At 48.8% G+C, this 27,774-nt stretch overlaps 1 protein-coding gene across 1 annotated transcript in view; it reads left to right on the forward strand.

Moving 5' to 3' along the window:
• The window catches only part of SLC8A2 (solute carrier family 8 member A2), a 137,189-nt gene that overhangs the window by 34,737 nt on the left and 74,678 nt on the right, over positions 1–27,774 (forward strand). Inside the window, exon 2 of the mRNA XM_082230986.1 lies at positions 15,587–17,420. Coding sequence (XP_082087112.1) covers positions 15,616–17,420 — 1,805 coding nt within the window. The 5' untranslated portion in view covers positions 15,587–15,615. The remainder of the gene's footprint in view (positions 1–15,586; positions 17,421–27,774) is intronic.

Consider the following 27,774-nt stretch of genomic DNA (forward strand, 5'->3'; position numbering starts at 1 on the left):
CCAGGAAACAGTGGGTGCATGATTTGTTTGGTGCAGGCTGTAGCCATGGACATGCTATGTGATGTGATGGTGAATTTGGGGTGACTCAGTGTAAAAATCCTGAGGATCCATGGGCTTTGACCTCCCCCCTCCCAGGCAGCCTCCTTTATCTCTAGCGTCCCTTATCTCTCTCCCCGATCGGCAAATGATCAGCGGCTTTGTTTCAACACCCACTTCGCTCTTTCAAAAAAAAAAAAGAAAAAAAAGAGAAAAAAAAGAGCATGACCTGCTTTTTGCCCCTGGGCAATTCGGCTTCAGGGACCACACATTCGCTCCATAAGACACACAGACATTTCCCCTTACTTTTTAGGAAGAAAAAAGTGCATCTTATGGGGCGAAAAATATGGTAGCTTTGACTGGCCAGCTAAACCAGGTGAAGGGAGCTGATGGATCTCAGACCCTCAGTGAGTTAGGAACGTCCCCCTTGCATGCAAAAACAGCGGATTGAGGCAGGCGACAGTGGATTGAGCAGATGAGACCAATAGCGGGTCCAATGGTCAAGAAGGCAGTTTCTGCTGGAGAGGGAAGTGAGGAGCAGGTGGGGCTCATCCACCTGGGAAGGGAGCCCATCCAGGAGAAGGAAAACTTTGATCCTAAACCACCACTGCCTTGCGGGAAATCTTTGGGAGAAGAAAAGGATCAGGAGGAAACCCTACACAAATCGAGAGTGGAGTCATAGAATCATAGAATCATAGAATCCTAGAGTTGGAAGAGACCACAAGGGCCATCGAGTCCAACCCCCTGCCCAGCAGGAAACACCATCAGAGCCCTCCTGACATATGGTTGTCAAGCCTCTGCTTAAAGACCTCCAAAGGAGGAGACTCCACCACACTCCTTGGCAGCAAACTCCACTGTCGAACAGCTCTTACTGTCAGGAAGTTCTTCCTAATGTTTAGGTGGAATCTTCTTTCTTGTAGTTTGGATCCATTGCTCCGTGTCCGCTTCTCTGGAGCAGCAGAAAACAACCTTTCTCCCTCCTCTATGTGACATCCTTTTATATATTTGAACATGGCTATCATATCACCCCTCAACCTCCTCTTCTCCAGGCTAAACATAAGTTTCGCAAATGACAGTCCCTAAGATGGTTGGGTGGCAACTTGTACGCTTCCTTCTGGCAACTCCTACAGCCCACCTGGTGCCAAGTGTCTTGCTATGCTTTCCTTTGGACCACATCAGAGCCAGTGTGGCAGGCGGGTGTGGGGGACTCCCTGATCCTGAATGGGGTAATTGCGCCCCTGAAGGACCAGGTGCGCAGCCTGGGAGTCACTTTGGACTCACAGCTGTCCATGGAGGCGCAGGTCAATTCTGTGTCCAGGGCGGCTGTCTACCAGCTCCATCTGGTACGTAGGCTGAGACCCCACCTGCTCACAGACTGTCTCACCAGAGTGGTGCATGCTCTGCTTATCTCCCACTTGGACTACTGCAATGCGCTCTACATGGGGCTACCTTTGAAGGTGACCCGGAAACTACAACTAATCCAGAATGTGGCAGCTAGACTGGTGACTGGGAGCGGTCGCCGAGACCATGTAACACTGGTCCTGAGAGATCTGCATTGGCTCCCACTACCTTTCCGAGCACAATTCAAAGTGTTGGTGTTGACCTTGAAAGCCCTAAACGGCCTCAAAGGCCCAGTATACCTGAAGGAGCGTCTCCACCCCCATCATTCTGCCCAGACACTGAGGTCCAGTGCTGAGGGCCGAATATTATTACCTGCTGACTTGAGAGTTGAGACACTTCTAACTGGAGACGTCACAGGCAGACTGATCTTGGGGACCTGATGCCAGCAGGACCTGCACTCCGCCACTGAGCTCAGGTCCCTGCCTTGCTCACTTTGGGGCTGGTTGACAGCCTGGCCCCTCGGCCCTCCTGCAGATCCGGACTGGCTGCCCAGCTGAGTGAGGCGCTGATCTCCGCCGGCTCCCAAGGAAGAGCCAGGAAACCTGCCCCTTGCCCACCCGCTTTGCCTCCTTTCCTTTGGAGGGATTCCCTCTCCTGCCTGCAGTAATGAGGCCTCCAGATTTAATGAGGCCCTTAGTCAGCTCTTTCGAGCAGCTGGGAAAGCACCAGGCCTGCAGATGCTGAGCTAAGTGCCAACTACTCACCAATCTGGAGAACAAAGGGGAATTTAGGACTGGAGGGTAACAGGGAGGCAGTGGCGGCAGCTGGGCAAAGCGCAGGTGGTAGATGCTGTTTAGAAGGCAGCGCCAGAAGCTGCCTTAACACCATCCCAGGCCCTTGGTCTGTCCAGCTCAGCCTACATGGGGCTACCTTTGAAGGTGACCTGGAAACCACAACTAATCCAGAATGCAGCAGCTAGACTGGTGACTGGGAGTGGCCGCCGAGACCACATAACACCAGTCTTGAAAGACCTACATTGGCTCTCAGTACATTTCTGAGCACAATTCAAAGTGTTGGTGCTGACCTTTAAAGCCCTAAACGGCCTCAAAGGTATACCTGAAGGAGCGTCTCCACCCCCATCATTCTGCCCGGACACTGAGGTCCAGCGCCAAGGGCCTTCTGGTGGTTCCCTCATTGCGAGAAGCAAAGCTACAGGGAACAAGGCAGAGGGCCTTCTTGGTAGTGGCACCCACCCTGTGGAACGTCCTCCCATCAGATGACAAAGAGACAAACAACTACCAGACTTTTAGAAGACAGCTGAAGGCAGCCCCGTTGAGGGAAGCTTTTAATGTGTGACATTTTAATGTATTTTTAATCTTTGTTGGAAGCTGCCCAGAGTGGCTGGGGAAACCCAGGCAGATGGGTGGGGTACAAATAATAAATTATTATAATAATATTATTATTATTTTCTACATTGACTGGCAGGAAAATGCTTTGCCACTCAGCTACCCCCCATGGTCTTATTTCTTAAGTTGTTCAGACTGCTTAGACTTTGCAACATGGCAGGCAACGTTAAACCACAGTGATCAACCGATGTCATAAAACAGAATGAAAGAACTGAATGTATGGAAAAAGCTGCGGGGCAGAAGTGAGGAGGGGGCTGTTCGGCTCTCGTTCTTGTGGCACCTGGTTAAAATAGTATGCTGAATGAGGTGCAGGAATGGGTGCAACTTTCCGTTTCCTTTCTCTCTCTCTATCTCTGTTTTTCATTTTCCCAGCCTGAAGTTCAGTTCATCAAGTTTCTGCATTGGTTTGAGATTTTCTTTTGGTGTATGTGTGTGTGTGCACGCTCATCAGCATTTAAGCGTGCAACAGTGTCTTGTTGTTGTTTAGTCGTTTAGTCGTGTCCGACTCTTCGTGACCCCCTGGACCAGAGCACGCCAGGCCCTCCTGTCTTCCACTGCCTCCCGCAGTTTGGTCAAACTCATGCTGGTAGCTTCGAGAACACTGTCCAACCATCTCGTCCTCTGCCGTCCCCTTCTCCTTGTGCCCTCTATCTTTCTCAACATCAGGGTCTTTTCCAGGGAGTCTTCTCTTCTCATGAGGTGGTCAAAGTCTTGGAGCCTCAGCTTCAGGATCTGTCCTTCCAGTGAGCACTCAGGGCTGATTTCCTTCAGAATGGATCAGTTGGATCTTCTTGCAGTCAATGGGACTAAGATCAAACCTATCCATTCTTAAGGAAATCCCCTTCATGGATCGCTGCCATGCCGTGGTGAAGGGGCTTGAATAACTCAGAGAAGCTATGAGCTATGCCGTGCAGGGCTACCCAAGATGGATAGGTCATAGTGGAGAGTTTTGACCAAACGTGATCCACCTGGAGCAGGAACCGGCAAGCCACTCCAGTATCCTTGCCAAGAAAACTCCATGGACAAAGCAACAGTGTGATGCAGCATCAAAAAAAGCTAATGCAATTCTAGGCTGCGTCAACAGAAGTACAGTGTTCACATCAAGGGAAATCATGGTCCCATTCTATTCTGCCTTGGTCAGACCCCACCTGGAGTCCTGTGTCTGGTCCTAGGCACTTCGGTTTAAGAAGGATGTTGACAAGGTGGAAGGTGTGCAGAGGACGGCAACCGAGACGATCAAGGGCCTGGAAACCAAGCCTTATGCGGAATGGTTGAAGGAGTTGGGTATGTTTAGCCTGGAGAAGAGGAGACTGAGAGGAGATATGATAGCCATCTTCAAATATCTGAAGGGCTGTCACATGGAAGAGGGAACAAGCTTGTTTTCTGCTGCTCTGGAGGGTAGGACCTGAACCAATGGATTTAAATGACAAGAAAGGACATTCCAATTAAACATTAGGAAGAACTTTTGTAGCTGGAGTCAGTCCGGGCCCTGCCCTCCCAGGCTGGGTGGAGAAAGGCCTGCAAGGCAGGGAGCAGGTCTTCCAGGACTCAAACCCAAGGACGCTTCCATGCCCTGGTTATTTTCCTGGTGTGATAGAGCCCATCGTGAGAATGTAAAGGGGGGAGAGCCCCCCTCCTTCAAACCATCCTCATGTCACTCGCTTTGTCTTGGGAGAGCCTAATGAGAGCATTCCCACAAATTGAAACCTTTCTAATTGCTCCACCGGTGGCACCGTGTAAGCAGCTTAGCAAACATCCCGGCTATTATATAGGACAACAATCACCGTTAAGAGTCTTTGCTACCCACCGCCCTGCCCCACCTCTCAGCCTGTTCCAGACGGTCATCCCGGCTAGACCCAAAGCTCCTCACCAATAATCCCATCTTGCCCATCAGCTGAAAGTGCATGGTACGTGTTTGTGTTTACCCAGCCGCAAGATTTCACGACTCTCACTATTTAAGAACTTTCCCCTGTGGCTGCAACAACCTCTTTAGGTGATGCCGTAGTTCATTTAGACAGGGGTCAGCAGAATACATTACCTTCTCGAAATGTGGTTGCTTTGCCTGCTGAGGGTTGCTCCATCTGACCCAAGTGTGTTCCTGGATGTGGTCCAAAGCCCTCTCTTGATTCCCTCGAGGTCACGGAAAGAAGGAAGGAAGGAGATGTTGCTTGGGAAGTGAAGCCAGCTGTCTCAACACCAGCCCTGGATGTTGCTTCTAGGAGATTTTAATCCAGAAGTGTCAATAGGTCACAGTCCCAACAGTCTCAGCCTCATACCCTCCACCACTTCTTCGATGAAAATAGGGACATCCTATTCAACAACAACAGGGACGCGGGTGGCGCTGTGGGTTAAAGCCTCAGCGCCTAGGGCTTGCCGATCGAAAGGTCGGCGGTTCGAATCCCCGCGACGGGGTGAGCTCCCGCTGCTCGGTCCCAGCGCCTGCCAACCTAGCAGTTCGAAAGCACCCCCGGGGGCAAGTAGATAAATAGGTACCGCTTATCAGCGGGAAGGTAAACGGCGTTCCGTGTGTGGCTCTGGCTCGCCAGATGCAGCTTTGTCACGCTGGCCACGCGACCCGGAAGTGTCTTCGGACAGCGCTGGCCCCCGGCCTATAGATGTGAGATGGGCGCACAAACCCCAGAGTCTGTCAAGACTGGCCCGCTCGGGCAGGGGTACCTTTACCTTTACCTTTATTCAACAACAACAATTTTATCATTTATACCCTGCCCATCTGACTGGGTTGCCCCAGCCACACTGGACGGCTTCTGAAACATTGTTTAGTCGTTTAGTCGTGTCCAACTCCTCGTGACCCCCTGGACCAGAGCACGCCAGGCACTCCCATCTTCCACTGCCTCCCGCAGTTTGGTCAAACTCAAGCTGGTACCTTCGAGAACACTGCCCAACCATCTTGTCCTCTGTCGTCCCGTTCTCCTTGTGCCCTCCATCTTTCCCAACATCAGGATCCTTTCCAGGGAGTCTTCTCTTCTCATGAGGTGGCCAAAGTACTGGAGCCTCTGCTTCAGGATCTGTCCTTCCAGTGAGCACTCAGGGCTGATTTCCTTCAGAATGGAGAGGTTTGATCTTCTTGCAGTCCATGGGACTCTCAAGAGTCTCCTCCAGCACCAGAATTCAAAAGCATCCATTCTTCGACGATCAGCCTTCTTTATGGTCCAGCTCTCACTTCCATACATCACTACTGGGAAAACCATAGCTTTAACTATACGGACCTTTGTCGGCAAGGTGATGTCTCTGCTTTTTAAGATGCTGTCTAGGTTTGTCATTGCTTTTCTCCCAAGAAACAGACGTCTTTTAATTTCGTGACTGCTGTCCGTGACTTTATATGTCCGAAACATATAAATGCATAATAAACATTTAAAAACTTCTTCTAAAGGTTGTCATCTCCTTGACATGGTGTCAAGTATGGGAGTTCCCCCCTCCCTTCTCGTGGCTCACCGATAAGAATTAACGAGCGTTTGGTAGATTTATAGTCCTTTTATTTCAGCATTGTGTTACAAGCACAAACAGGCAACCCTCCGCGAGGATATCAGTTGCCTACTATGACTCCTCCCCACTTCCGCAGCAAGAAGCGCGCCAATGGCAAGTCCATCCCCCCCTCCGTCTCCTTTGTTCTCTGACATGCTCAGACCTCCGACTTCGTGGGGAGGGAGGAGGTTTCCCCCACTCTCGATTGATGTATTGCCCAGCTGCTCCCTCCCTTCTGGTTGCTTAGCTACTATCACATAGCTGGGTAGCTCCTCTCTCAGCTGTGTAGCTTCTGTGTCTGCCTGTTTCTCTGCTTTTGGAAATGCTGGATTTGGGTGGGGGGAGAATATTCCATCTCCTCTTCTTTTAGGAGCTGATCTCCCTGCAATTGCACCCCCCAATCGTCCAACCCTGACCAGCCCCTGACACATGGGAGTTGCATGACGCCATTCTGAGGACCTCCATACACTGTGCCCAAGCTTTCACCCTGGGGAGGTCACTTGGGTGCTGCTAACACAGTGGTTTGACTTCACCCCTAGAGGCGCACTCCATTGTCTCTTGAGACAGATGGATGCAATGACAATACTGCAGTAAAATGATTTTTTTGGTGGGGTGCTGATACAGCTCCTCACAAAGGATGCAAGGGACATTAGGTGCTCCTCTGGCCCTGTGCAAAGTGAGAACGGTGTTGGGGGTCCTGTTCGTGTCGTGGGCAGTCTTGAGGTCCCAGCAAACACCTGGCTTCACCAACTCCTGGAGCTTTCACTCATCGGATCACAGGGAAATGCTGGCTTCCCAGCCAGAAATCTTTATGTGCGCCCTTTCAAGATACCAGGAAGATGCCTGCAAGGATTTGGAAAAGGTGTGGGTGGGAGAAAGATTGCATATTAAAACCACAGCTTGTTTGATGGATAGCCTGTGCTCTGCCCCTGCTGCCCCAGCCAGCCTTCCAAGGGAGAACGCATGCGACTCATGACTCGGCTTCCTGCGGTCACCTGTCAGGCTGCTGGGCTGCAGCTTGGCAAGTCGTTTCCCCGAGTTTCGATTGTGGAGCCATTGCTCCTGGCTCCCATCTGTGACTCCTGGAAGGTGCCAGCAAGCGCCAGCAGCCTGGGAAAGGCTTTGACTGGCCAGCTAAACCAGGTGAGGGTAGCCGATGGGTCTCCAACCCTCGGTGAGTTAGGAATGTCCCCTGGACACAAAAACAGGCTCTTGCAATCCGAGACCAGGGGAAAGAGACGGTGGAAGAAGATTGGAAGAAATTTAAAATTTATCTTAAGAAATATTGTAAAATTAACGAGTGCTAAAATGTCGCGGTTATAGAAAGTAGGGGATTACAGCTGTAAAAGATTAAGTAAAAGAAAAGAAAATGAAAAATTAGACAAAATTAAGGGGGAGAATTTGCTGAAATAAATTTGGGGATTGGGATGCAGAAAGGGGAGGTATGGGGAAGTCGGTGAAGTAAGTTTTAAGAAAAAAAGGACTCGAAGTTATACATGTTTGTTTTTGTGTGTGTATGTTTGTATTGTGTATTGTGTGTGTTTTTATAATTTGTGAAAATCCAATAAATATTTATAAAAACAATAAACAAAAACAGGCTCTTGCTGTCAGAAACTTCTTGCTCTTGTTTAGTTGGAATCGCCTTCCTTATAACTTGAATCCCTCAGTTTGGGTCCTCCCCTCTGGAGCAGCATAAAACAGACTTGTCGCACCTTCCATGACTGATGTGACAGCTCAGTTGGTAGAGCAGGAGACTCTTAATCTCAGGGTTGTGGGTTCGAGACCCACGTTGGGACAAAAATTCCTGCATTGCAGAAGGTTGGGCTCTCATGGTCCCTTCCAGCTCTACAATTCCATGATTCTATGTGACAGGCCTTCAGATATTTGAAGATGACTACCATATATGTCCGGGACATGGGTGGCGCTGTGGTGTAAACCACTGAGCCTCTGGGCTTGGTGATCAGAAGGTCAGCTGTTCGAATCCCCACAACGGGGTGAGCTCCCGTTGTTCGGTCCCAGCTCCTGGCAACCTAGCAGTTTGAAAGCACACCAGTGCAAGCAGATAAATAGGTACCACTCCGGTGGGAAGGTAAACGGCATTTCCTTTACCTTTTACCATATATGTCCAGCACTGCTAAATCAAACCTGGGCTTCTGGGTTCACCCAGATCCAGGCCAGGAAACTGTGGATCTTCAAGATGTTTCTGGACCACACCTATTGCCAGCCCTGAGTGTTGGCCGTATTCGCTGGGGCTGCTGGGAGCTGGATCAGATGAACTTCTGGAGGGAACCAGGTCCTCTTGACTCTGATGCCCACAGAGGTCCCTTAGAAAGGCAGGGCAGAAAATGCTGCAGACTGCTTGTAATAGGATCTCATTGTACCTTTTGCCCCATACTTTCTAGGCACACTTTCCAGTGTGCGTCCATCTCCTTCTCCCCCCAGCTGAGTTCCCCAGGAAAGCCCACTCTTTAACACTTGGGAATTGTCTACACTTCCGCATATCCCTAGAAAGCAAGTGTCCAAGTTGTTTCCTGCTTAATCTGCACTTTCTAGGCTCAGGTCTGAGTGGTTTTCCCGTTTGCCTCACTCTTTTCCCAGGGAAAACCTGCTCTTTAGCTCTAAACGGTAGCAATCCAGAGGAAACACGAATGGCTGTTTGCTCCGATTGAGCGCTAAAGAGCAGTTTCCCCCAAGAGGAGAGGTGGAGCAGCCCTGAGTCAGAACAAATGGCATTTTGGTTTTACCGCAGATAGCCTTTGCTCCGATTCAGCGGCAAATAACTCTTTGTGCAGGGAAAGCACAGAGGCAGAGAGAGAGAGAGAGAGAGAGAGAGAGAGAGAGCGGACCTCTGCCGAGAAATGCAGAGCAAAGGTACACGTGGACAAGTCCTTATTGCATTCAAAAAAAGAAAGAAACCCAGCAGCTGGAATGTCCTGCAGCCAACAGAGCTGGAGGAAGATGTAATTCTCCCAGGCAGGGCTTATTTCAATGATGCTGGCAGAGCAGCTGAGTCAAGGAAAAACCCTCTCTGGGGTCTGGAGGCCAGGAACGGAAAGAGCCCACGGTGCCGTGTGAAGAGAATATCAAAGACTGCGGCGGAGGCTTGCCAGGAATACAGGAACGGCTTTTGTGGAGCCCAGGAGCCTGACAAGAGACTGCCGGGGGGGGGGGGAGTGATAGTGGAAGTGCGTTTATGTGTGTGGCAAGCAGAGACTGCACAGGGAGAAAGAGACCTCCGAGTCTCTGTGCGGCTGCTCCTTGCATCTAGGGTTGCCATCTCTCCCCCCTGCCGCCCGTCATACTGTTCCTGTGTCTTTTTCAGCAACCTAGCATGCTGAAGACCAAGCAGTTGAAGATTAAGAACACAGTAAGAGCCTCTGCAGGATCAGGCCAGTAGCCCACCTAGCCCAGCATCCCTTTCCAAAAAACTTCCCTATACAGGGCTGCCTTCAAAGGTCTTCTAGCAAATGACACAACCTTGATGGCAGAAAGTGAGGAGGAACTAAAGAACCTTTCAATGAGGGTGAAAGAGGAGAGCGCAAAATATGATCTGAAGCTCAACATCAAAAGACTAAGATCATGGCCACTGGGCCCATCACCTCCTGGCAAATAGAAGGGGAAGAAATGGAGGCATTGAGAGATTTTACTTTCTTGGGCTCCATGATCACTGCAGATGGTGACAGCAGTCACGAAATTAAAAGACACCTGCTTCTTGGGAGAAAAGCAATGACAAACCTAGACAGCATCTTAAAAAGCAGAGACATCATCTTGCCAACAAAGGTCCGTATAGTTCAAGCTATGGTTTTCCCAGTAGTGATGTATGGAAGTGAGAGCTGGACCATAAAGGAGGCTGATGGCCAAAGAATTGATGCTTTTGAATTCTGGTGCTGGAGGAGACTCTTGAGAGGCCCATGGACTGCTAGAAGATCAAACCTCTCCATTCTGAAGGAAATCAGCCCTGAGTGCTCACTGGAAGGACAGATCCTGAAGCTGAGGCTCCAAGACTTTGGCCACCTTATGAGAAGAGAAGACTCCCTGGAAAAGACCCTGATGGTGGGAAAGATGGAGGGCACAAGAAGAAGGAGACGACAGAGGGTGAGATGGTTGGACAGTGTTCTCGAAGCTACCAGCATGAGTTTGACCAAACTGCGGGAGGCAGTGGAAGACAGGAGTGCCTGGCGTGCTCTGGTCCAGGGGGTCGCGAAGAGGCGGACACCACTAAACGACTAAACAACAACAAACGAGTTGCATATGCACATGAGCCTTTCACAGCAATGGAGATCATCACGAATGCCTGCTAATGCTTCAAGCTCCCATGAAGGGCATAAGCCCAGAGGCGGATTGAAACATTGGCAATTGAGAGTTGTGCAATTGACGCCGGCCTGTCCATGCAGTGGGATTTTCTGCGTTTTTCCTTGGGAGGAAAAGGCACCCAGGTTTTTCTCCGTTTTCTGCACTTCCAACCCACTCTCTCCCGGGAAAGGCTGGAGCTGTGCGAATTATGCAAAAGCTACTGCTACATCCAGCAAGCTTCTCTCCTCCCTCGCTCAACTAGAGATAATTGAATCAGCCACCTGCCCCCTGTTTCGGCATCTAAAGAGACTTGACCCCGGCGGGTTAGCTGGAGAATCTCTGCTGGAAGTCCTCGTTCATTCCCACTCTGGCGGAATATAGGGAGTAAATTAGAGGGAGCCGCGCATCATAATTGACCAGGGGACAGAGATGAGAGAGAGACAGGCAGAAAGAGAGAGTCAATCCAGCCAGTCTGTGAAGGCACTAAGGTTTTCAGGGGGCACTTTTGTGCGCCAGATTATAATTTCAACTGTGCATTTTATAGCTAGAAGAATAAAATCTGGTGGCGCTCACTATGGCTCCGGTTTGTGAGAGAGATGTTCAGCAGAGACCCACCTTAAAGGTAAAGGTAAAGGGACCCCGGACCATTAGGTCCAGTTGCAGACAACTCTGGGGTTGAGGCGCTCATCTCGCTTTACTGGCCGAGGGAGCCGGCGTACAGCTTCCGGGTCATGTGGCCAGCAGGACTAAGCTGCTTCTGGCGAACCAGAGCAGCGCACGGAAACGCCGTTTACCTTCCCACCGGAGCGGTACCTATTTATCTACTTGCACTTTGACATGCTTTCAAACTGCTAGGTTGGCAGGAGCAGGGACCCAGCAATGGGAGCTCACCCCGTCACGGGGATTCGAACCGCCGACCTTCTGATTGCCAAGCCCTAGGTTCTGTGGTTTAACCCACAGCGCCACCTGCGTCCACCTTGCTTGGTCCCAAATACACCATAAATTTAATGCACATGACTCCTCCCACTTAAGAATCCTGGGGACTCTAGTTTGCTAAGGGTGATTGGAACGGTGGCTCTCCAAGTGGGTAAACTACAATTCCCAAGGTCTGGGTTGTTATTTTTGTTTTTGCAGGAAGCCATCTTCTTCTTACGGACTGCCTCTCCTGGTCTGCCCCTAAGGTCCATGAATAATCATAGTTTAGAGGTCCCAGGCCCTAAGGAAGTCAGACTATCCTCCACCAGGGCCAGGGCCTTCTCAGTGATTGCTCCGACCTGGTGGAATGCTCTGTCCCAGGAGACCAGGGCCCTGCAAGATTTAACTTCCTTCCACAGGGCCTGTAAGACAGAGCTATTCCGCCTGGCTTTCAATCTGAATTTAGCCTGATCTTTTATTCCCCTTCCTTCCCTCCCCATCCCCTTTTTATGAAGATCACCCACTCTGGGATCCCACAGCTAATTCTCCCCTGGTCTCCTCGCTGGGCCAAAGAGGACTAACTTAGCCAGCTAGCCCTGGTGATCATCTAATGTTTATTGGATGGATTTCCCCCCTAAATTGATTCTTGATTTTATTGTTATTTACGCTTTATACCGTATTTTATGCTGGGTTTTTTTGTAGCATCAATTAAGTGTTTTAAATTTGTTGTTAGCTGCCCTGAGCCTGGTTTCCTGAACCGGGAAGGGCGGGGTATAAATAAAAAATTATTATTATTTATTATTATTATTATTATTATTTAACTGTATAACGTGGCTGTGGTCTTTGGTTCCACGGTTGCCAGCTGACCCCAGTTGGCCTGCCCTATTGCCTTACATGATGAGCAGTGATCAGTGCCTCAAGCTTTTCGTAGCACAGGTGACGATCGCTCACTAGTGTTGTCACATCAAGGTTTGAAGGCGTGGCATCCATGGTCTGTTGAAAAGCTCATGGTCCTCGTTCCATCTGCTCAGCAAGCACCCTGTTCCTCATCAAAACCTGTGCTCTGAGATGGCCTGATGGAAATACCCTCTGTTGGAGGGCAGGGGAGATATATTGAATTAAAAAAACACCTTTGGTCCTCTGCATGTTGCTGAACTACAAAACCCACCATCCCTGGCCATTGGCTGTGCTTCCGGGGGTTGATGGGAGTTGTTGGAATCCGTCTGTCTTGGGAGATAATGGAGGGGTACGCCTTTGGGGGTGAAGTCAAACGGCTGGAGAATTAAAGCGCCTGCTGTGGCTGTAGAGACCGATACAGGAGAGACATGTTTTGTTGCAGCTGGGGCAGAGGAAGGCGTCCGGTTGTGCTGCTGCAAATGGGAGTTGCAGTTCAGCGTCATCAGGGTGTGTGTGTGTATTGAGTGCAGTAGGGGGACTGATTTACACCAAGACCCTCCCCATTGTGTAGCTAATTGCTGCACAATGTGTTTTTGTGTGATGCTTTCATGGCAATTGTGCTGCGCTCTTGAGGAAAACTACTGCGCCCGGGCTCAGTATGAACATGTGTGTGCGCGCATGCAAAATGCCGAGGACACCTGCAAACTACACATTTCAATGTGATGTGCCATTAAGTCCCACATGTTGCAACTTACTTTAGGTGGCAGGTGACTCATTATTTTACACAGGTGCCGAGAGGGTGTGAGCTTTGTCTAGGCCACGCCATGACTTCATGTCTAAGGCAGGATTTGAACTCGGACCTCCCTGCCCTCTGTGGCCGAAGAAGCAAGCCTTTGCTGTATGGAGCTCCCCTCCCCCCTCCCCCCTGCTTTTCTGCAATCCGTGCCTGGTGTTTTTCAGCCTTCGTTCTGTTTGGGAATTAAAAATAGAAATAGATTTTATCTCGCCCAGGAGGTTGGTGAATGGAACTATGCTTGTATGTGGGCTGTCGTTGGTAAGGATCCGTCTGTTCTGTTGAAGGGTCCAACGCAGGAGGAGAGGCAGTCGGGAGGGGGGGAGGGGGCAGGGAAGCAATGTTCTCCAAGCTGGTGTGGGGAGAGGGGTTTGATTGAAACAAAAGCCTGCAGTGGTCTCAGAGCAAAACAGTCCCTTCCCTAAATTCCACCTAGATTCCACCTAAACATTAGGAAGAACTTCCTGACAGTGAGAGCTGTTCGACAGTGGAATTTGCTGCCAAGGAGTGTGGTGGAGTCTCCTACTTTGGAGGTCTTTAAGCAGAGGCTTGACAACCATATGTCAGTTTCCCTTGGAAGTGTGCTTGCCGCACTGCCCAGGAGAGATAAAAAGGTCCAGATCTGATCCTGGACCTTTCTTTTTTTTTAAAAAATAGTTTTTATTGCATTTTTTCAGGCACAGACAGAAAACAGAAGAAGAAAAAAGAAAAGAAATAAAAAGAAGATAAAAAAAAGTCATAACCCTTCAACAGCTTATTTCAACTTTCTATCGGACTTCCCCACATCTCCCGCACAATGCATTCTTAACAATAAATTTATCAGCAAACTGTAACCTTGTTTCATGTGTTTCTTTGGTACTTTCAATTGCAGTTTAAGTTTAAATCCCTTATTGTCCATTTACTCTGAAAACAAAACATATTATCATTTTTAACATTTAAACTTTGATTCCTTCAGTATTGTTATCCAATTTCATAAATATTACACTCTCATTGCTGGGGCTAGCATTTCAAATTATGCGTCATTTTATAGTTCATATGATCCTGGACCTTTCTAACCCCTTCCGCAAGAACTCAGCTGGTTAGAGTGTGGTTCCAGTAAGGCCAAAGTTGCAGGTTCAGTCCCCGTTTGGGACAGCTGCATATTGCAGTATTGGAGCCTCAGCTTCAGGATCTGTCCTTCCAGTGAGCACTCAGGGCTGATTTCCTTCAGAATGGATCAGTTTGATCTTCTTGCAGTCCATAGGACTCTCAAGAGTCTCCTCCAGCACCAGAATTCAAAAGCATCCATTCTTCGGCAATCAGCCTTCTTTATGGTCCAGCTCTCAGTATGCATAGTGAGCTGGACCATAAAGAATCACGTCTATCATCTCCCCCTTTGCTCACCCTTTCTCTAAAGCAAAAAAGCCTCAAACACTGCAACTTTCCCCCATGAGGGACTTGCTCCACCCCCTGACCATTTTTCTTGCCCTTTCCTAAAGCTTTTCCAGCTCTTCAGTACCCTTTTTGAGGCGAGGCAACCAGAACCCCACAGTATTCCAAGTGTGGTCGCACCATAGATTTGTATAAGGACATTACGCTCTTGGCAGTTTTATTTTCAGTTCCTTGCCTAATGATCCCTAAGTAAGTATGTGTTGGAAGCCTCCCAGAGTGGCTGGGGCAACGCAGCCAGATAGGTGGGGTATAAATAATAAAGTTGTTGTTGTTGTTGTTGTTGTTGTTATTATTAAGGAAGGACTGTTTCTGAGTAGTCATGCATGTGTTTTGCAAAGGGTCCCAGGATAATCGTACGGTCAAATGCAATAAACAAGCAGAGGGAGACTAATAATAATAATAATAATAATAATAATAATAATAATAATAATAATAATTTTGTTATTCACTGATAACAATAACTGATGCAGGCAGGAATAGGAGCAAAGTTCCCCGCTGCCTTCCCTTTAGGGTTGTGTTTGTGTGTGTGAATTCAATTCAGCTTGAGAACACACCTAATTTGCACTTTCTGAAGCAATCTGCAAACTGAAAGAGCGCCGTTCTTCAAAATGTGCACTTCTGCAAATTTTGCAAGGCAGTTCTGCCACCAAGCAAGGCGCAGAACAATGCATATGCTAGATGGAGCGGTGCATAAAGATGCATATATCATGGTTTTGCGTAAAGAATGTTTATTTCGCTTTATCATGTATGTAAAACAGGGATAACAGTTAGAGCAAAGCAGATAGCTCAGTTGATAGAGCATAAGACTCTTAATCTAAGGGTGGTGGGTTCGAGTCCCACCGAGACATCATCTCCATATGTCTCCTTCAATGCACAGCATGTTGTAAATTTTAAACCCTCCCTCCGTAGCTTTTCCCAAGATGAAAATTCTGTGTTCTTGAATTTCATTCTGTCATGCATCTAAAAGTGACTATCACTTGCTGTCTTTCAGATCCTGTTGGCCTGAACTGCCCGAGGAGGATGTTGCCGTCGCATTGGGGGTGGTGGCTTACCTCTTGCGCTTTTGCCAAAGTCTTGGTGGCCTCGGCCGTCTTCGCCGAGAACACCTCCTGGACCGGAGCCTACGATGCCAAGACAAAGGCCAATAGCAGCTGCGAAGGGTCCAACAAATGTCAACCGGGAGTGTTGCTCCCCGTCTGGCAGCCGGACAACCCATCCTTCGGCGACAAGGCTGCCAGGGCCATCGTCTACTTCGTTGCCATGATGTACATGTTCCTGGGAGTCTCCATCATCGCCGACCGCTTCATGGCATCTATCGAGGTCATCACCTCCAAGGAGAAGGAGATCACCATCACCAAGTCCAACGGCGAGACCAGCATTGGAACCGTGAGGATCTGGAACGAGACGGTCTCCAACCTCACCCTCATGGCTTTGGGTTCGTCGGCGCCGGAGATCCTCCTCTCGGTGATTGAGGTCTGCGGCCACAACTTCCAAGCCGGCGAGTTGGGTCCTGGCACCATCGTGGGCAGCGCGGCCTTCAACATGTTTGTGGTCATTGCCGTGTGCGTCTATGTTATCCCCAACGGCGAGAGCCGCAAGATCAAGCACCTGAGGGTGTTCTTCGTCACGGCTTCCTGGAGCATCTTCGCCTACATCTGGTTGTACCTGATCTTGGCCGTCTTCTCACCGGGGATTGTGCAAGTGTGGGAGGCCTTGCTGACCCTCGTCTTCTTCCCGGTCTGCGTGGTCTTCGCCTGGATGGCGGACAAGCGGCTGCTCTTCTACAAGTACGTCTACAAGAGATATCGGGCGGATCCTCGCAGTGGCATCATCATCGGCACGGAGGGCGAGTTCCCCAAGGGGATAGAGATGGACGGCAGCTTCGTGGGCAATGACCACCGGGAGAGCGTCTTTGTGGATGGGAGCGCGGCCTCGGTGGCCCCGCTCCCCATCACCACCCAGGAGGAGAAGGAGCTGGACGAGAGCCGCAAGGAGGTCATCCAGATCCTCAAAGACCTCAAGCAGAAGCACCCAGACAAGGAGCTGGACCAGTTGGTTGAGATGGCCAACTATTACGCCCTGTTGCACCAGCAGAAAAGCCGGGCTTTCTACCGCATCCAGGCCACGCGGATGATGACAGGGGCAGGGAACATCCTCAAGAAGCACGTCTCCGAGTTCTCCAAGAAGTCCGTGAACCTGCTGGAGGTGCCTTCAGAAGCAGAGGCAGAAGAGAACTACAGTAAGATCTTCTTTGAGCCGTGCATGTACCACTGCCTGGAGAACTGCGGCTCGGTCACGTTGACCGTGGCTTGCCAGCAGGGCGGCGACACCTACAACACCTTCTACGTGGACTACAAGACGGAGGACGGCTCGGCCAAGGCGGGCTCCGACTACGAGTTCAGCGAGGGGACGCTGATCTTCAAGCCCGGTGAGACGCAGAAAGAGCTGAAGATTGGCATCATCGATGATGACATCTTTGAGGAAGATGAGCACTTCTTCGTCCGGCTGCTCAACCTGCGGGTGGGGGATGCAGAGGGCATGTTTGAGTCTGATTCAGCTGACCACCCCAAGGGCAGGCTCGTGGCGCCGCTGGTGGCCACCGTGACCATTTTGGACGATGACCACGCCGGCATCTTCACCTTCCAGGATAAACTATTGAGAGTCAGCGAGTGTCAAGGGACCCTGGAGGTCAAAGTCATCCGCAGCTCGGGGGCCCGTGGGACGGTCATGGTCCCCTACCAGACGGTGGAAGGGACGGCGCGAGGAGGGGGAGTGGACTATGAAGACTCCTGCGGGGAGCTGGAGTTCAAAGATGACGAAACAGTGTAAGTAAACAATGCTGCTTCTTTCCTTGCTTGTTCAATGTATTTTTTAAAATTTGGTTTTACATATTTAAATTTATAATCATATCGCAACACATCCAAAGTTACAAGATTCCTCCAAATCTCTGTACTTTCCCCCTTCCCCTCTGTGGGTTCTGTTGTTAAACCTTTTCTACAGCGTCTCTCTCTCTCTTTTTTTAATAATCCAAATATTTATAACTCCATTGCGTCCATAGTTCTTGTTATACCATGAGTGTTACTGCAGTCCTGCTAACGTTTTCAACTGCTTACAGTGGTCTTCAAGATAAGTTATAATTTTCCCCCATTCCTTTTTTAAATTTTGGTCTTCCTGGTTCCTAAGCTTTCTGGTCATTTTTGCCATTTCAGCATAGTCCATCTGCTTTGTCTGCCATTCTTCTCTGATAGGGACTTTATCTTCTTTCCATCTCTGGGACAATAACATACGCACAGCTGTCGTCACATACTTGAAAAGTCTTTTCTGCTTGCTTAGAATTTCAGCACCTACAATTCCTGATAGAAAAGCCTGTGACTTTTTGTTTTTTTTAAAAAATAAAAGTTTTTTTTAAACATTTCTCCCCCTTGATTCATTATATATCATTTCCCAGAATGCTTCTATTTATTTATTTTTCCCTCCTGGGTCAGCAAAAGCGAGGCGGACAGGTTGGAATTGAATTATTTAACAGTTTCCCAGCACACCGTGGGCCTTTGTGGAGCAGGTCCCGGCTTAAGTGGGAGGATGCCTGGGGGTGTTAAATAGCATTGGGGACAAGGTGGTACCCTGTGTCTGCCCACAGCATGCCTTCCGGGGGCCCAAAGGCCTTCACCTAATGCTGTTCTCTGAAGCCAACCCAGGATATAGGGTCCAGAGCCCCGTGAAACTTTGCCTCCCTATACTCACCCCAGTAGGTAAAGGTAAAGGGACCCCTGACCATTAGGTCCAGTCATGACCGACTCTGAGGTTGCGGCACTCATCTCGCTCTATAGGCCGAGGGAGCTGGTGTTTGTCCGCAGACAGCTTCTGGGCCATGTGGCCAGCATGACTAAGCTGCTTCTGGCGAACCAGAGTAGCGCACAGAAATGGCATTTACCTTCCCGCCAGAGTGGTACCTATTTATCTACTTGCACTTTGACGTGCTTTCGAACTGCTAGGTGGGCAGGAGCAGGGACCGAGCAACGGGGATTCGAGCCACCGACCTTCTGATCGGCAAGCCCTAGGCTCTGTGGTTTAACCAACAGCACCACCCGTGTCCCAGTCACCCCAGTAAGTCGGCTCAAATGGGTATCGAAAGGTGCTGAGTGGTCAAGTGGGGGACCGGACTATATTTTTTGGGGAAAATGAACAAATTCCTGTGCCCCACAAATAACCCAGAGATGCATTTTAAATACAAGGACACATTCTACTCATGGAAAAACATGCTGATTCTCGGACCGTCCGTGGGCCGGATTGAGAAGATGATTGGGCCGGATCCGGCCCCTGGGCCTTAGTTTGCCTACTCATGCATTGACCACACTCGGAATCCCCTCAGTCACATGTCCCACAACATCTTTCTCCACAGTTTCCACTTCCTTCGCCCGCTCCCCCAATGCTAAAAGCTAAGCTGGGGGCAGATTATCAAAGCGATCAAGAGCTCTGGTTTCTTTTACTTTTTCATTTAAAACGATCCCTTCTCCGGGCTGGCCAAGACTCTCCCCCCCCCCGCCAGTCGCCACATAATTAAAAATATAGACATTTTATTAGATCAAGTGTGTGAGAGAGGAGGGCTGCAATTTTATGCATTACACCTTTAAAGAGAAATTTCGTCTGAAAAGCTTTCCTCCAAACTGGCACTCCATAAATTAAAGCAATAATTTTGAGCTGCCTTTTCCTAGGCATCTATCCAAACATTTTAGGGTGTGTGTGTGTGTGTGTGTGTGAGAGAGAGAGAGAGAGAGAGAGAGAGAGAGAGAGAGAGAGAGAGAGCTTGTTTTAAAGGCTGGGACTGGAGCCAAATGAGCTGAGTGAGAAAGTTGAGACTCCCCTTCTTTCTCTCCTTATGGTTTAATCAATTACCGTATTTTTCTGTGTATAAGACTAGGTTTTCCCCCTAAAAAAATAATGTCAAAAACTAGGGTGCGTCTTATACGCGGATAGTGCCGAGGGTGGATTTTCTTAAATATGAATCCCCCCAAATAGGGGGTGTCTTATACATGGAGGCGTCTTATAGACAGAAAAATGCGGTAATTACTATGGTCTAGAAACCTGAATGGGATGTGGGTGGCACTGTGGGTTAAACCACAGAGCCTAGGACTTGCCGATCAGAAGGTCAGCGGTTCGAACCCCCGCGACGGGTGAGCTCCCATTGCTCGGTCCCTGCTCCTGCCAGCCTAACAGTTTGAAAGCACATCAAAGTGCAAGTAGATAAATAGGTACCGCTCTGGCGGGAAAGTAAACGGCGTTTCCATGCACTGCCCCGGGTCGCCAAGAGCAGCTTAGTAATGCTGGCCACATGACCCGGAAGCTGTACGCCGGCTCCCTCGGCCAATAAAGCGAGATGAGTGCCACAACCCCAGTTGGTCATGACTGGACCTAATGGTCAGGGGTCCCTTTACCTTTAAAAACCTGAATAGGCTCAATGGTCCAATGTTGTTGATGGTCAGCTATTCTGGGCTGGAGATGACAGCGGCCATCGCTTCCTATCACCTGCCATGCACGACCTTCCTTGGTCTTGAAACCTGACCGTGGGTCATTATTGCACCAGCAGGACAGGGGGTCAGTGTGGGGCAGCAGCAGCAGCAGAGAACACCGGAAGCTGCCGTAGTATGGCCCATCTGCCTCAGTATTGCCAACTCGGACTGGCAGGGACTCTCTATATTTTTTTAAAAATAATTTTTATTAATAATTTTAACATAACAAATTATCACAACATATCATCTTCATCAATTCCCCCTGCCATTTTCCCCCTCCCCCCAAGACTTCCCTCAGCTCCTCTCTCTGATTTTTCAGCACACGTTGTTTTCTGCATACTATAAATTATAAAGATCCTTAAATTATCTATCTATTATGTTAACAATAAAAAAAATTGTGTATGTTTATTCAAAGCCTGCCAAGGAGTCCAACTCATTTTGTTGTTTTTTTAAGTAGTTTGTAAAAAGTCCTCATTCTTCTTTAAAGTCACAGTTGTCCTTGTCTTGCAATTTGTATGTCAATCTCGCCAGTTCTGCATAATTCATCAATTTCTCTTGCCACTGTTCTTTTGTCGGGATTTCCTCGTTCTTCCATCCTTGTGGTAATAAGACTCTTGCCGCCATTGTCGCGTACATAATTAATTCTTTGTTTTCCTTGGCAGGTCTTTCCCTACAATCCCTAACAGAAATGCCTTTGGTGTTTTTCAACTCGTTATATATCATTTCCCAGAACTTTTTAATTTCTCTACATTCCCACCACATATGGTAAAGGCTGGGACTATCCATGGCGTGAATCAGCCTGGAAACAGGCTGCTCTGGTGATAAGCAGCATTCGTTGTTTTGCATGCGGCTTAGGGACAAGGGAAGCTATATGAAACAAGGGAAGCTATATAAAACACTGGGCCCATCACCTCCTGGTAAATAGAAGGGGAAGAAATGGAGGCAGTGAGAGATTTTACTTTCCTGGGCTCCATGATCACTGCAGATGGTGACAGCAGACACGAAATTAAAAGACACCTGCTTCTTGGGAGAAAAGCAATGACAAACCTAGACAGCATCTTAAAAAGCAGAGACATCACCTTACCAACAAAGGTCCGTATAGTTAAAGCCATGGTTTTCCCAGCAGTGATGTATGGAAGTGAGAGCTGGACCATAAAGAAGGCTGATCGCCGAAGAATTGATGCTTTTGAATTCTGGTGCTGGAGGAGACTCTTGAGAGTCCCATGGACTGCAAGAAGATCAAACGTATCCATTTTGAAGGAAATCAGCCCTGAGTGCTCACTGGAAGGACAGATCCTGAAGCTGAGGCTCCAAGACTTTGGCCACCTCAGGAGAAGAGAAGACTCCCTGGAAAAGACCCTGATGTTGGGAAAGATGGAGGGCACAAAGAGAAGGGGACGACAGAGGATGAGATGGTGGGACAGTGTTCTCGAAGCTACAAACATGAGTTTGACCAAACTGCGGGAGGCAGTGGAAGACAGGAGTGCCTGGCATGCTCTGGTCCATGGGGTCACGAAGAGTCGGACACGACTAAACGACTAAACAACAACAAATATGAAACACATAAAGAAGACAGCAAGAAAGGATTTAGTTATACTAGATCCAGGTTTCAAATGGAAGTGATTGAAGTGAAAGTGAAATTACTGAAGGCTGCATACAGCATACTATTACAATGGGAGACGAAAGATGAAGAGGTAAAATCAGTTATGATTAAATGGGCACAAGATGTAGGTCACAAGATTATAATGGAAGATTAGGTTAAAGTATGGAAAACTGATTTAAAATTTACAGATTGTTCCCTATTGAAGGAGAATTACATGAAGATGATGTACAGATGGTACACAACACCAGTGCAGTTAGGGAAAAATGTACAAAACTAGTTCAAATATATGTTGGAAGTGTAAGGAAAAGGAGGGGACATTTTATCATATGTGGTGGGATTGTAAAGTAATTTTAAAAAATTGGGAAATGATATACAACGAATTGAAGATAATGTTCCAACCATTAAAAAACCCCCAAGGCATTTTTGTTGGGGATTGTAGGGAAAGACCTGCCAAAAAAGCTGAAAAACATCTTCATGTATGTGACAACGGCCGCGAGAGTTCTGGTAGCAAGAAAAATTGATGGACTACGCAGAACTGGCAAAACTGACATACAAGCTACGGGACAAGGATAACTGTGACTTTAAGGATGAATGGGAACCCTTTACAAAGTATCTGGAGACGCAACAAAGCGAACTGGACTACCCGTCAGGTTTTTTATTGATAATAATCAGCTAAATAGTTTGAGGATCTATACAACTTTGTAACATGCAGAAAACAGCATTCTTGGAGAAACCAAAGACTGGAACTGAGGGAAGCTGGGTGGGTTTTGTGTGGGAGGGGGGGAGGGAGGAAAAATGGGGGGGGGACAAGGATGATATGTTTTTGGATAATATGTCTTGTTATAATTTTGAATAAAAAATTAAAAAAATAAGGGACAAGGGAAGCTTCCTTATAAGGAGCTTGAAGATTGCTCCATCAAACCCCAGTATTGCCAGCACGGACTGGCAGCAGGTCTCCAGAACTTCAGACAGGAAGCACTCCCAGCCCTACCTGCTGCTGGGGTTTGAACCTTCTGCATGCAAAGCCAGTTCTGTGCACACTGAGCGGAGGCCCTTCCCCGAGGAAACGCTGCCTTTTCCGAACGTAGGTTGAGGAGTTTGGGGAGGAGATGAGCTGAGCTGCTGCAGGAACATCTCCTCTCTTCCCGCCTGCACTTCATCTGTGTCGCTTCCCTCCGCCTGTCCCTGGGTCTGCCAGGCTCCAAAGAGGCATAAATTGCTATTGATTTTCTCGCTCTTGACGAGGCTTCAAGCCCTCCAGTTCATCAGCTAATCCGGCTGTGCTGACAAGCCGGCGAGGGGAGCGGGGAATGAACGAGCCGTTCTGGGGCGGCCTTCGCCAACCCGGCACCCTCCAGCTGTTTTGGACTACAACTCCCATCAGCCAGCCCCACACGGCGGCTGAGCCGTTGGTCCCTCGGGGCCTGGGCAGACTCAGAAATCCATGCACCCAGAAAAAAAACCTCTCCAACCTTTTGAATAATTCCCAGCTTTGTTTGGGTGGACATCAGTGGGGAAATGACTCCACCAGGCCCTTCATACAGAGGCGTCCTACCCCTCAGTTTTTTGGGGGGAGTCTTTATTTTTTTTTAAAAAATATAATTTTTATTAACAGACCAATCAAATCACATTAGTTCCAAATTACAGTGGTGCCTCGCAAGACGAAAAGAATCCGTTCTGTGATTCTCTTCGTCTAGCGGTTTTTTCGTCTTGCGAAGCAAGCCCATTGCCGGATTAGCGGATTAGCGCTATTAGCGGCTTTTAGCGGCTTATCTGCTGATCGGATCAGCTGATAAGCGGCTTAGCGGCTTAGAAAAAGGGGGGGGGGAAAGGAAAAAAAACCAGCAGGAACTCGCAAGACATTGTCATCTTGCAAAGCAAGCCCATAGGAAATTCGTTTTGCGAAGCACCTCCAAAACGGAAAACTCTTTCGTCTAGCGAGTTTTCCGTCTTGCGAGGCATTCGTCTTGCGGGGCACCACTGTACAAAGCCAATTTTTTTAAAAAATTTGTTGGGGGTACCCATGTTTTGAGCTCAGAAAGGGATCCAGACCTCTCTCTTGCTGCTGCTTTGATGTTACAGTTCTGTCCAAATAATATTCACAGTTCTATCCAATCTTCTCTTTATTTTTTTTTTTTGGGGGGGAGTCTAAAGAGCTAAATAGGGTTGCGGGTGGCTCTGTGGGTTAAACCACAGAGCCTAGGACTTGCCGATCAGAAGGTTGGTGGTTCGAATCCCCACGACAGGGTGAGCTCCTGTTGCTCGGTCCCTGCTCCTGCCAACCTAGCAGTTCAAAAGCACGTCAAAGCGTAAGTAGATAAATAGGTACCACTCCGGCGGGAAGGTAAACGACGTTTCCGTGCGCTGCTCTGGTTCGCCAGAAGCGGCTTAATCATGCTGGCAACATGACCCTGAAGCTGTACATCGGCTCCCTCAGCCAGTAAAGCGAGATGAGCACCGCAACCCCAGAGTCGGCCACAACTGGACCTAATGGTCAGGGGTCCCTTTACCTTTAAAGAGCTAAATGGCATACCCTCCCAGTGTCCCGATTTTCCGGGGACAGTCCCGGACTTACGAAAGTCCTCCCGGCTTCTGATTTGATCACTGTGAATGCTCCTGCCTTAAAATGTCTCTCTACATGTCATCCCTGTTCAGACTCAATGCATGGAAAGTGCTGTCAAAAGTAAGACATTTTGTAGTCTGAGCACAGGCCAAAGATGGAGAGGAATGAAAATCCAAAGAAATGGGGTCAGAAGGCAAGATCCATACGACCACTAACGGTCCTGCCTTGAGTCCTTCTCTGTCTTTTGCAAACCTCCTTTGCCAACTCCCCATCACCCGTTCCTCAGAAGGTCCCCCCAGCATAAGAGACAGATTCCTCCTTTTTCATTTCTTCTACCCTGTTCTTGCTTCCTGACCCGGCATTATTCATTCCTCAGCCGAGCCGGCTAGGAGAAAGGTCTCCTGTATTTTTAATGGCTGGTATTACTGAGGTGCTGACAGGTTGTTTTTTTATAAATGAGCACATCTTCTCCTTTTGGTGGCGTCTAGATTAGAGAGAGGAAGAGATGGAGGAGGAAAGAAAGAAAGGGAAAAGTGAGAAAGAGACTTTCGGAGGGTTATAATAATAATAATTTCGGTCCTGGGATTGGAGGCCAATCAATTACAGTCCTCCAGGATGGCACTTATCCCCCCATCTTTCCGTTTGGCGAGGACGGTAGGCCGCAGCAAATGTCCCTGTTGCCATGGGGATGCCACAGAAAATGGCAGCCTCTTCTCATGGTGACTGACCCCTTCTTGGCCTGCAAATGTTTAGAAGTGCAGTGAGCCTGTCTGCCTTAGCCTAGCTCCCACAAACTGCTTTGCTGGCAGCATAAGCAGAAAAGAGACCATCAGGCAACCATGAGGGGGAAGGGGAGGTAATGGAGTGAGGAAAGAGGGAACCCTCACCTGTGGACTAGGGATCACAAGTCATCCAGCCCACCCCCCTGCAATGCAGAAATCCTTTACCCAAGTGGGGCTCGAACTCAGATCCAGAGATTAAGAGTCTCTACTGACAGAGCTATGCCTGCCAAGTGGATGGCTGAGGAGCTACAGAGGGCTGTGGAACCGGCGACTACTGGGAATTGTGCCTCCCCTTCTCCGCTCTACCAGCGGGAAATCTCAAAAGCCACTTGCAAGATCTGGAGCAGTCCAGTCCACACCTCTGGCCGGCCCTGCTCTGCGCCGTTCTTGAGTGTTTCACTGTCCCTGAATGCTGATAATCGAATTGAATTTTATTATTACGGTCACACGTATAGTTAAAGCTATGGTTTTCCCAGTACAGTGGTGCCCCGCAAGACGAATGCCTCGCAAGACGGAAAACTCACTAGACGAAAGGGTTTTCCGTTTTGGAGGTGCTTCGCAAAACGAATCTCCTATGGGCTTGCTTCGCAAGACGAAAATGTCTTGCGAGTTCCTGAGGGTTCCCCCCCTTCCCCTCCCTTTTTCTAAGCCGCTAAGCCGCTTATCAGCTGATCCGATAAGCCGATAAGCCGCTAAAAGCCGCTAAAAGCTGCTAAAAGCCTCTAATAGCGCTAATCCGCTAATCCGTCAATGGGCTTGCTTCGCAAGACGAAAAAACTGCTAGACGAAGAGAATCACAGAACGGATTCTTTTCGTCTTGCGAGGCACCACTGTACCAGACTTTTAGAAGACATCTGAAAGCAGCCCTGTTTAGGGAAGCATTTAAAGTTTGATGCATTACAGTATTTTAATATTTTGTTGGAGGCCACCCAAAGTGGCTGGGGAAGCCCAGCCAGATAGGCAGGGTATAAATAAATTATTATTATTATTATTATTATTATTATTATTGAAGAAGAAGAAGAGTTTGGATTTGATATCCCGCTTTATCACTACCCGAAGGAGTCTCAAAGCGGCTAACATTCTCCTTTCCCTTCCTCCCCCACAACAAACACTCTGTGAGGTGAGTGGGGCTGAGAGACTTCAGAGAAGTGTGACTTGCCCAAGGTCACCCAGCAGCTGCATGTGGAGGAGAAGGGAATCGAACCCGGTTCACCAGATTACGAGTCTACCACTCTTAACCACTACACCACCACACTGCTGTTTGACAGTAGAATGGTCTATTTCGGAAGGTTGGAGTAGACCTTCCTTCGTTGGAGGTTTCTGAACAAAGGTTGGATGGCTTCTTCAGCTGCAGGGGGTTGGGCTGAATGACCCTATGGAGTCCCTTCAGACTGTACAATTCTATGATTCTGTGTCATAAAGCCTCCAGAGGAACCTAGCTGGCTTCTGCCTGGAATAGGCAGCTGGGCCATTCACCTGTCCAAGGTGTGTGTGTGTGATTCTTATGTAATGGGGGGGGGAGGAGTTGGCTTGGCTGAGCAGTGTTTATCAAGAGTTCCCAGCCAATTAGAAGGCTGGGCTGGGGGCCAATCAGGCCCTGGGGAATCCTCGAAGGGAGGAGGGGCAAGTGGGAAGATTGAAAGGCCTCTCAGTTCCCTGGAGAGCGAAGAGAGATTGTAATTACTTTGCCATCGGTGGAACATTGCGTGCTTCTCTCTCTCTGCGTGTGTTGCTTTAATTGGGTTTAAAAATCTATGTTTTGCTCTCGGCTGAGGTGCCACCTGCAATTTTAGGCTTCCTGCTCTGCACATTTTGGTCATGTCTCCAGGTTTCTCTCACACCTATTTTTAAATAAAGTGTGCCGGGAGTCCAAGCGCCAGAAGGAAGAACTCTGGCTCATCGTGATAACATGGCAGGAATTTCTAAGAGCTCTGGCTGTTGCTGCCTCCGAGGCAAAGAGACTGGCAATGCCAACAGGTGGGGAATTTGTCTTTTCTCCTCCTGATTTGCATTCTGGAATCAATATTGTTTTGAAATTTTATGGTATTCTTTACAACGGCCAGCTGGGTTATACATTTCAAATACTTTTTTGGGGGGGCGTGGAGGAGAAGTCCCCCCTCCTTCCGAAACAGAATATTTGATTTATTTATAAAGGCAGTCAGTGACAAGCCAGCTGCCTCTGCGGTGATTGGTGGCGACGTGGCTTGGCTGAGTGCCTGGCAAGTTTGACATCCGCGTGGGCATTGGAGGGGGCGGAAGGTGGAGAAGGTACCGTTTCAGGGGCGCAGGATGCGCCCCATGACCCTGCGCTCGACAGATCAGTTCTCCAACAGGAGACGTTCTACAGAGCTTTAGGCCATGGCAACGCAAAGACGTATGAAGAAGGCTTGGTGGGTTCTGTGCTAAAAGAAATCTCCCAAATACATGTGTGCTCTCCCATCTCTAAAAAAAAGAGCTGGAGTGTGTATAAATGATGCTTAAATTGCAAGAAGGGAGGCCTCCCTGCTGTTATGTACTGAGTTGAATAGGATCCATAATGCAGCAGTCTGATTGGTCCTAGAACAATAGGGTCCAGAATGCAGCAGTCTGATTGGCCCTAGAACAATGCAGCAGTATGATTGGTCTGCAGGAGCCACCCAATCCAGCTCCAAGTGGAAGTGAGTCTGCAACCTGATTGGCCTACAGGAGAATCCCAGAATTAGCCAATCACGTGCGACCCATTGT

This window comes from Podarcis vaucheri, assembly GCF_965113315.1.
Source record: "Podarcis vaucheri genome assembly, chromosome: 7".
Classification (NCBI taxonomy): domain Eukaryota; kingdom Metazoa; phylum Chordata; class Lepidosauria; order Squamata; family Lacertidae; genus Podarcis; species Podarcis vaucheri.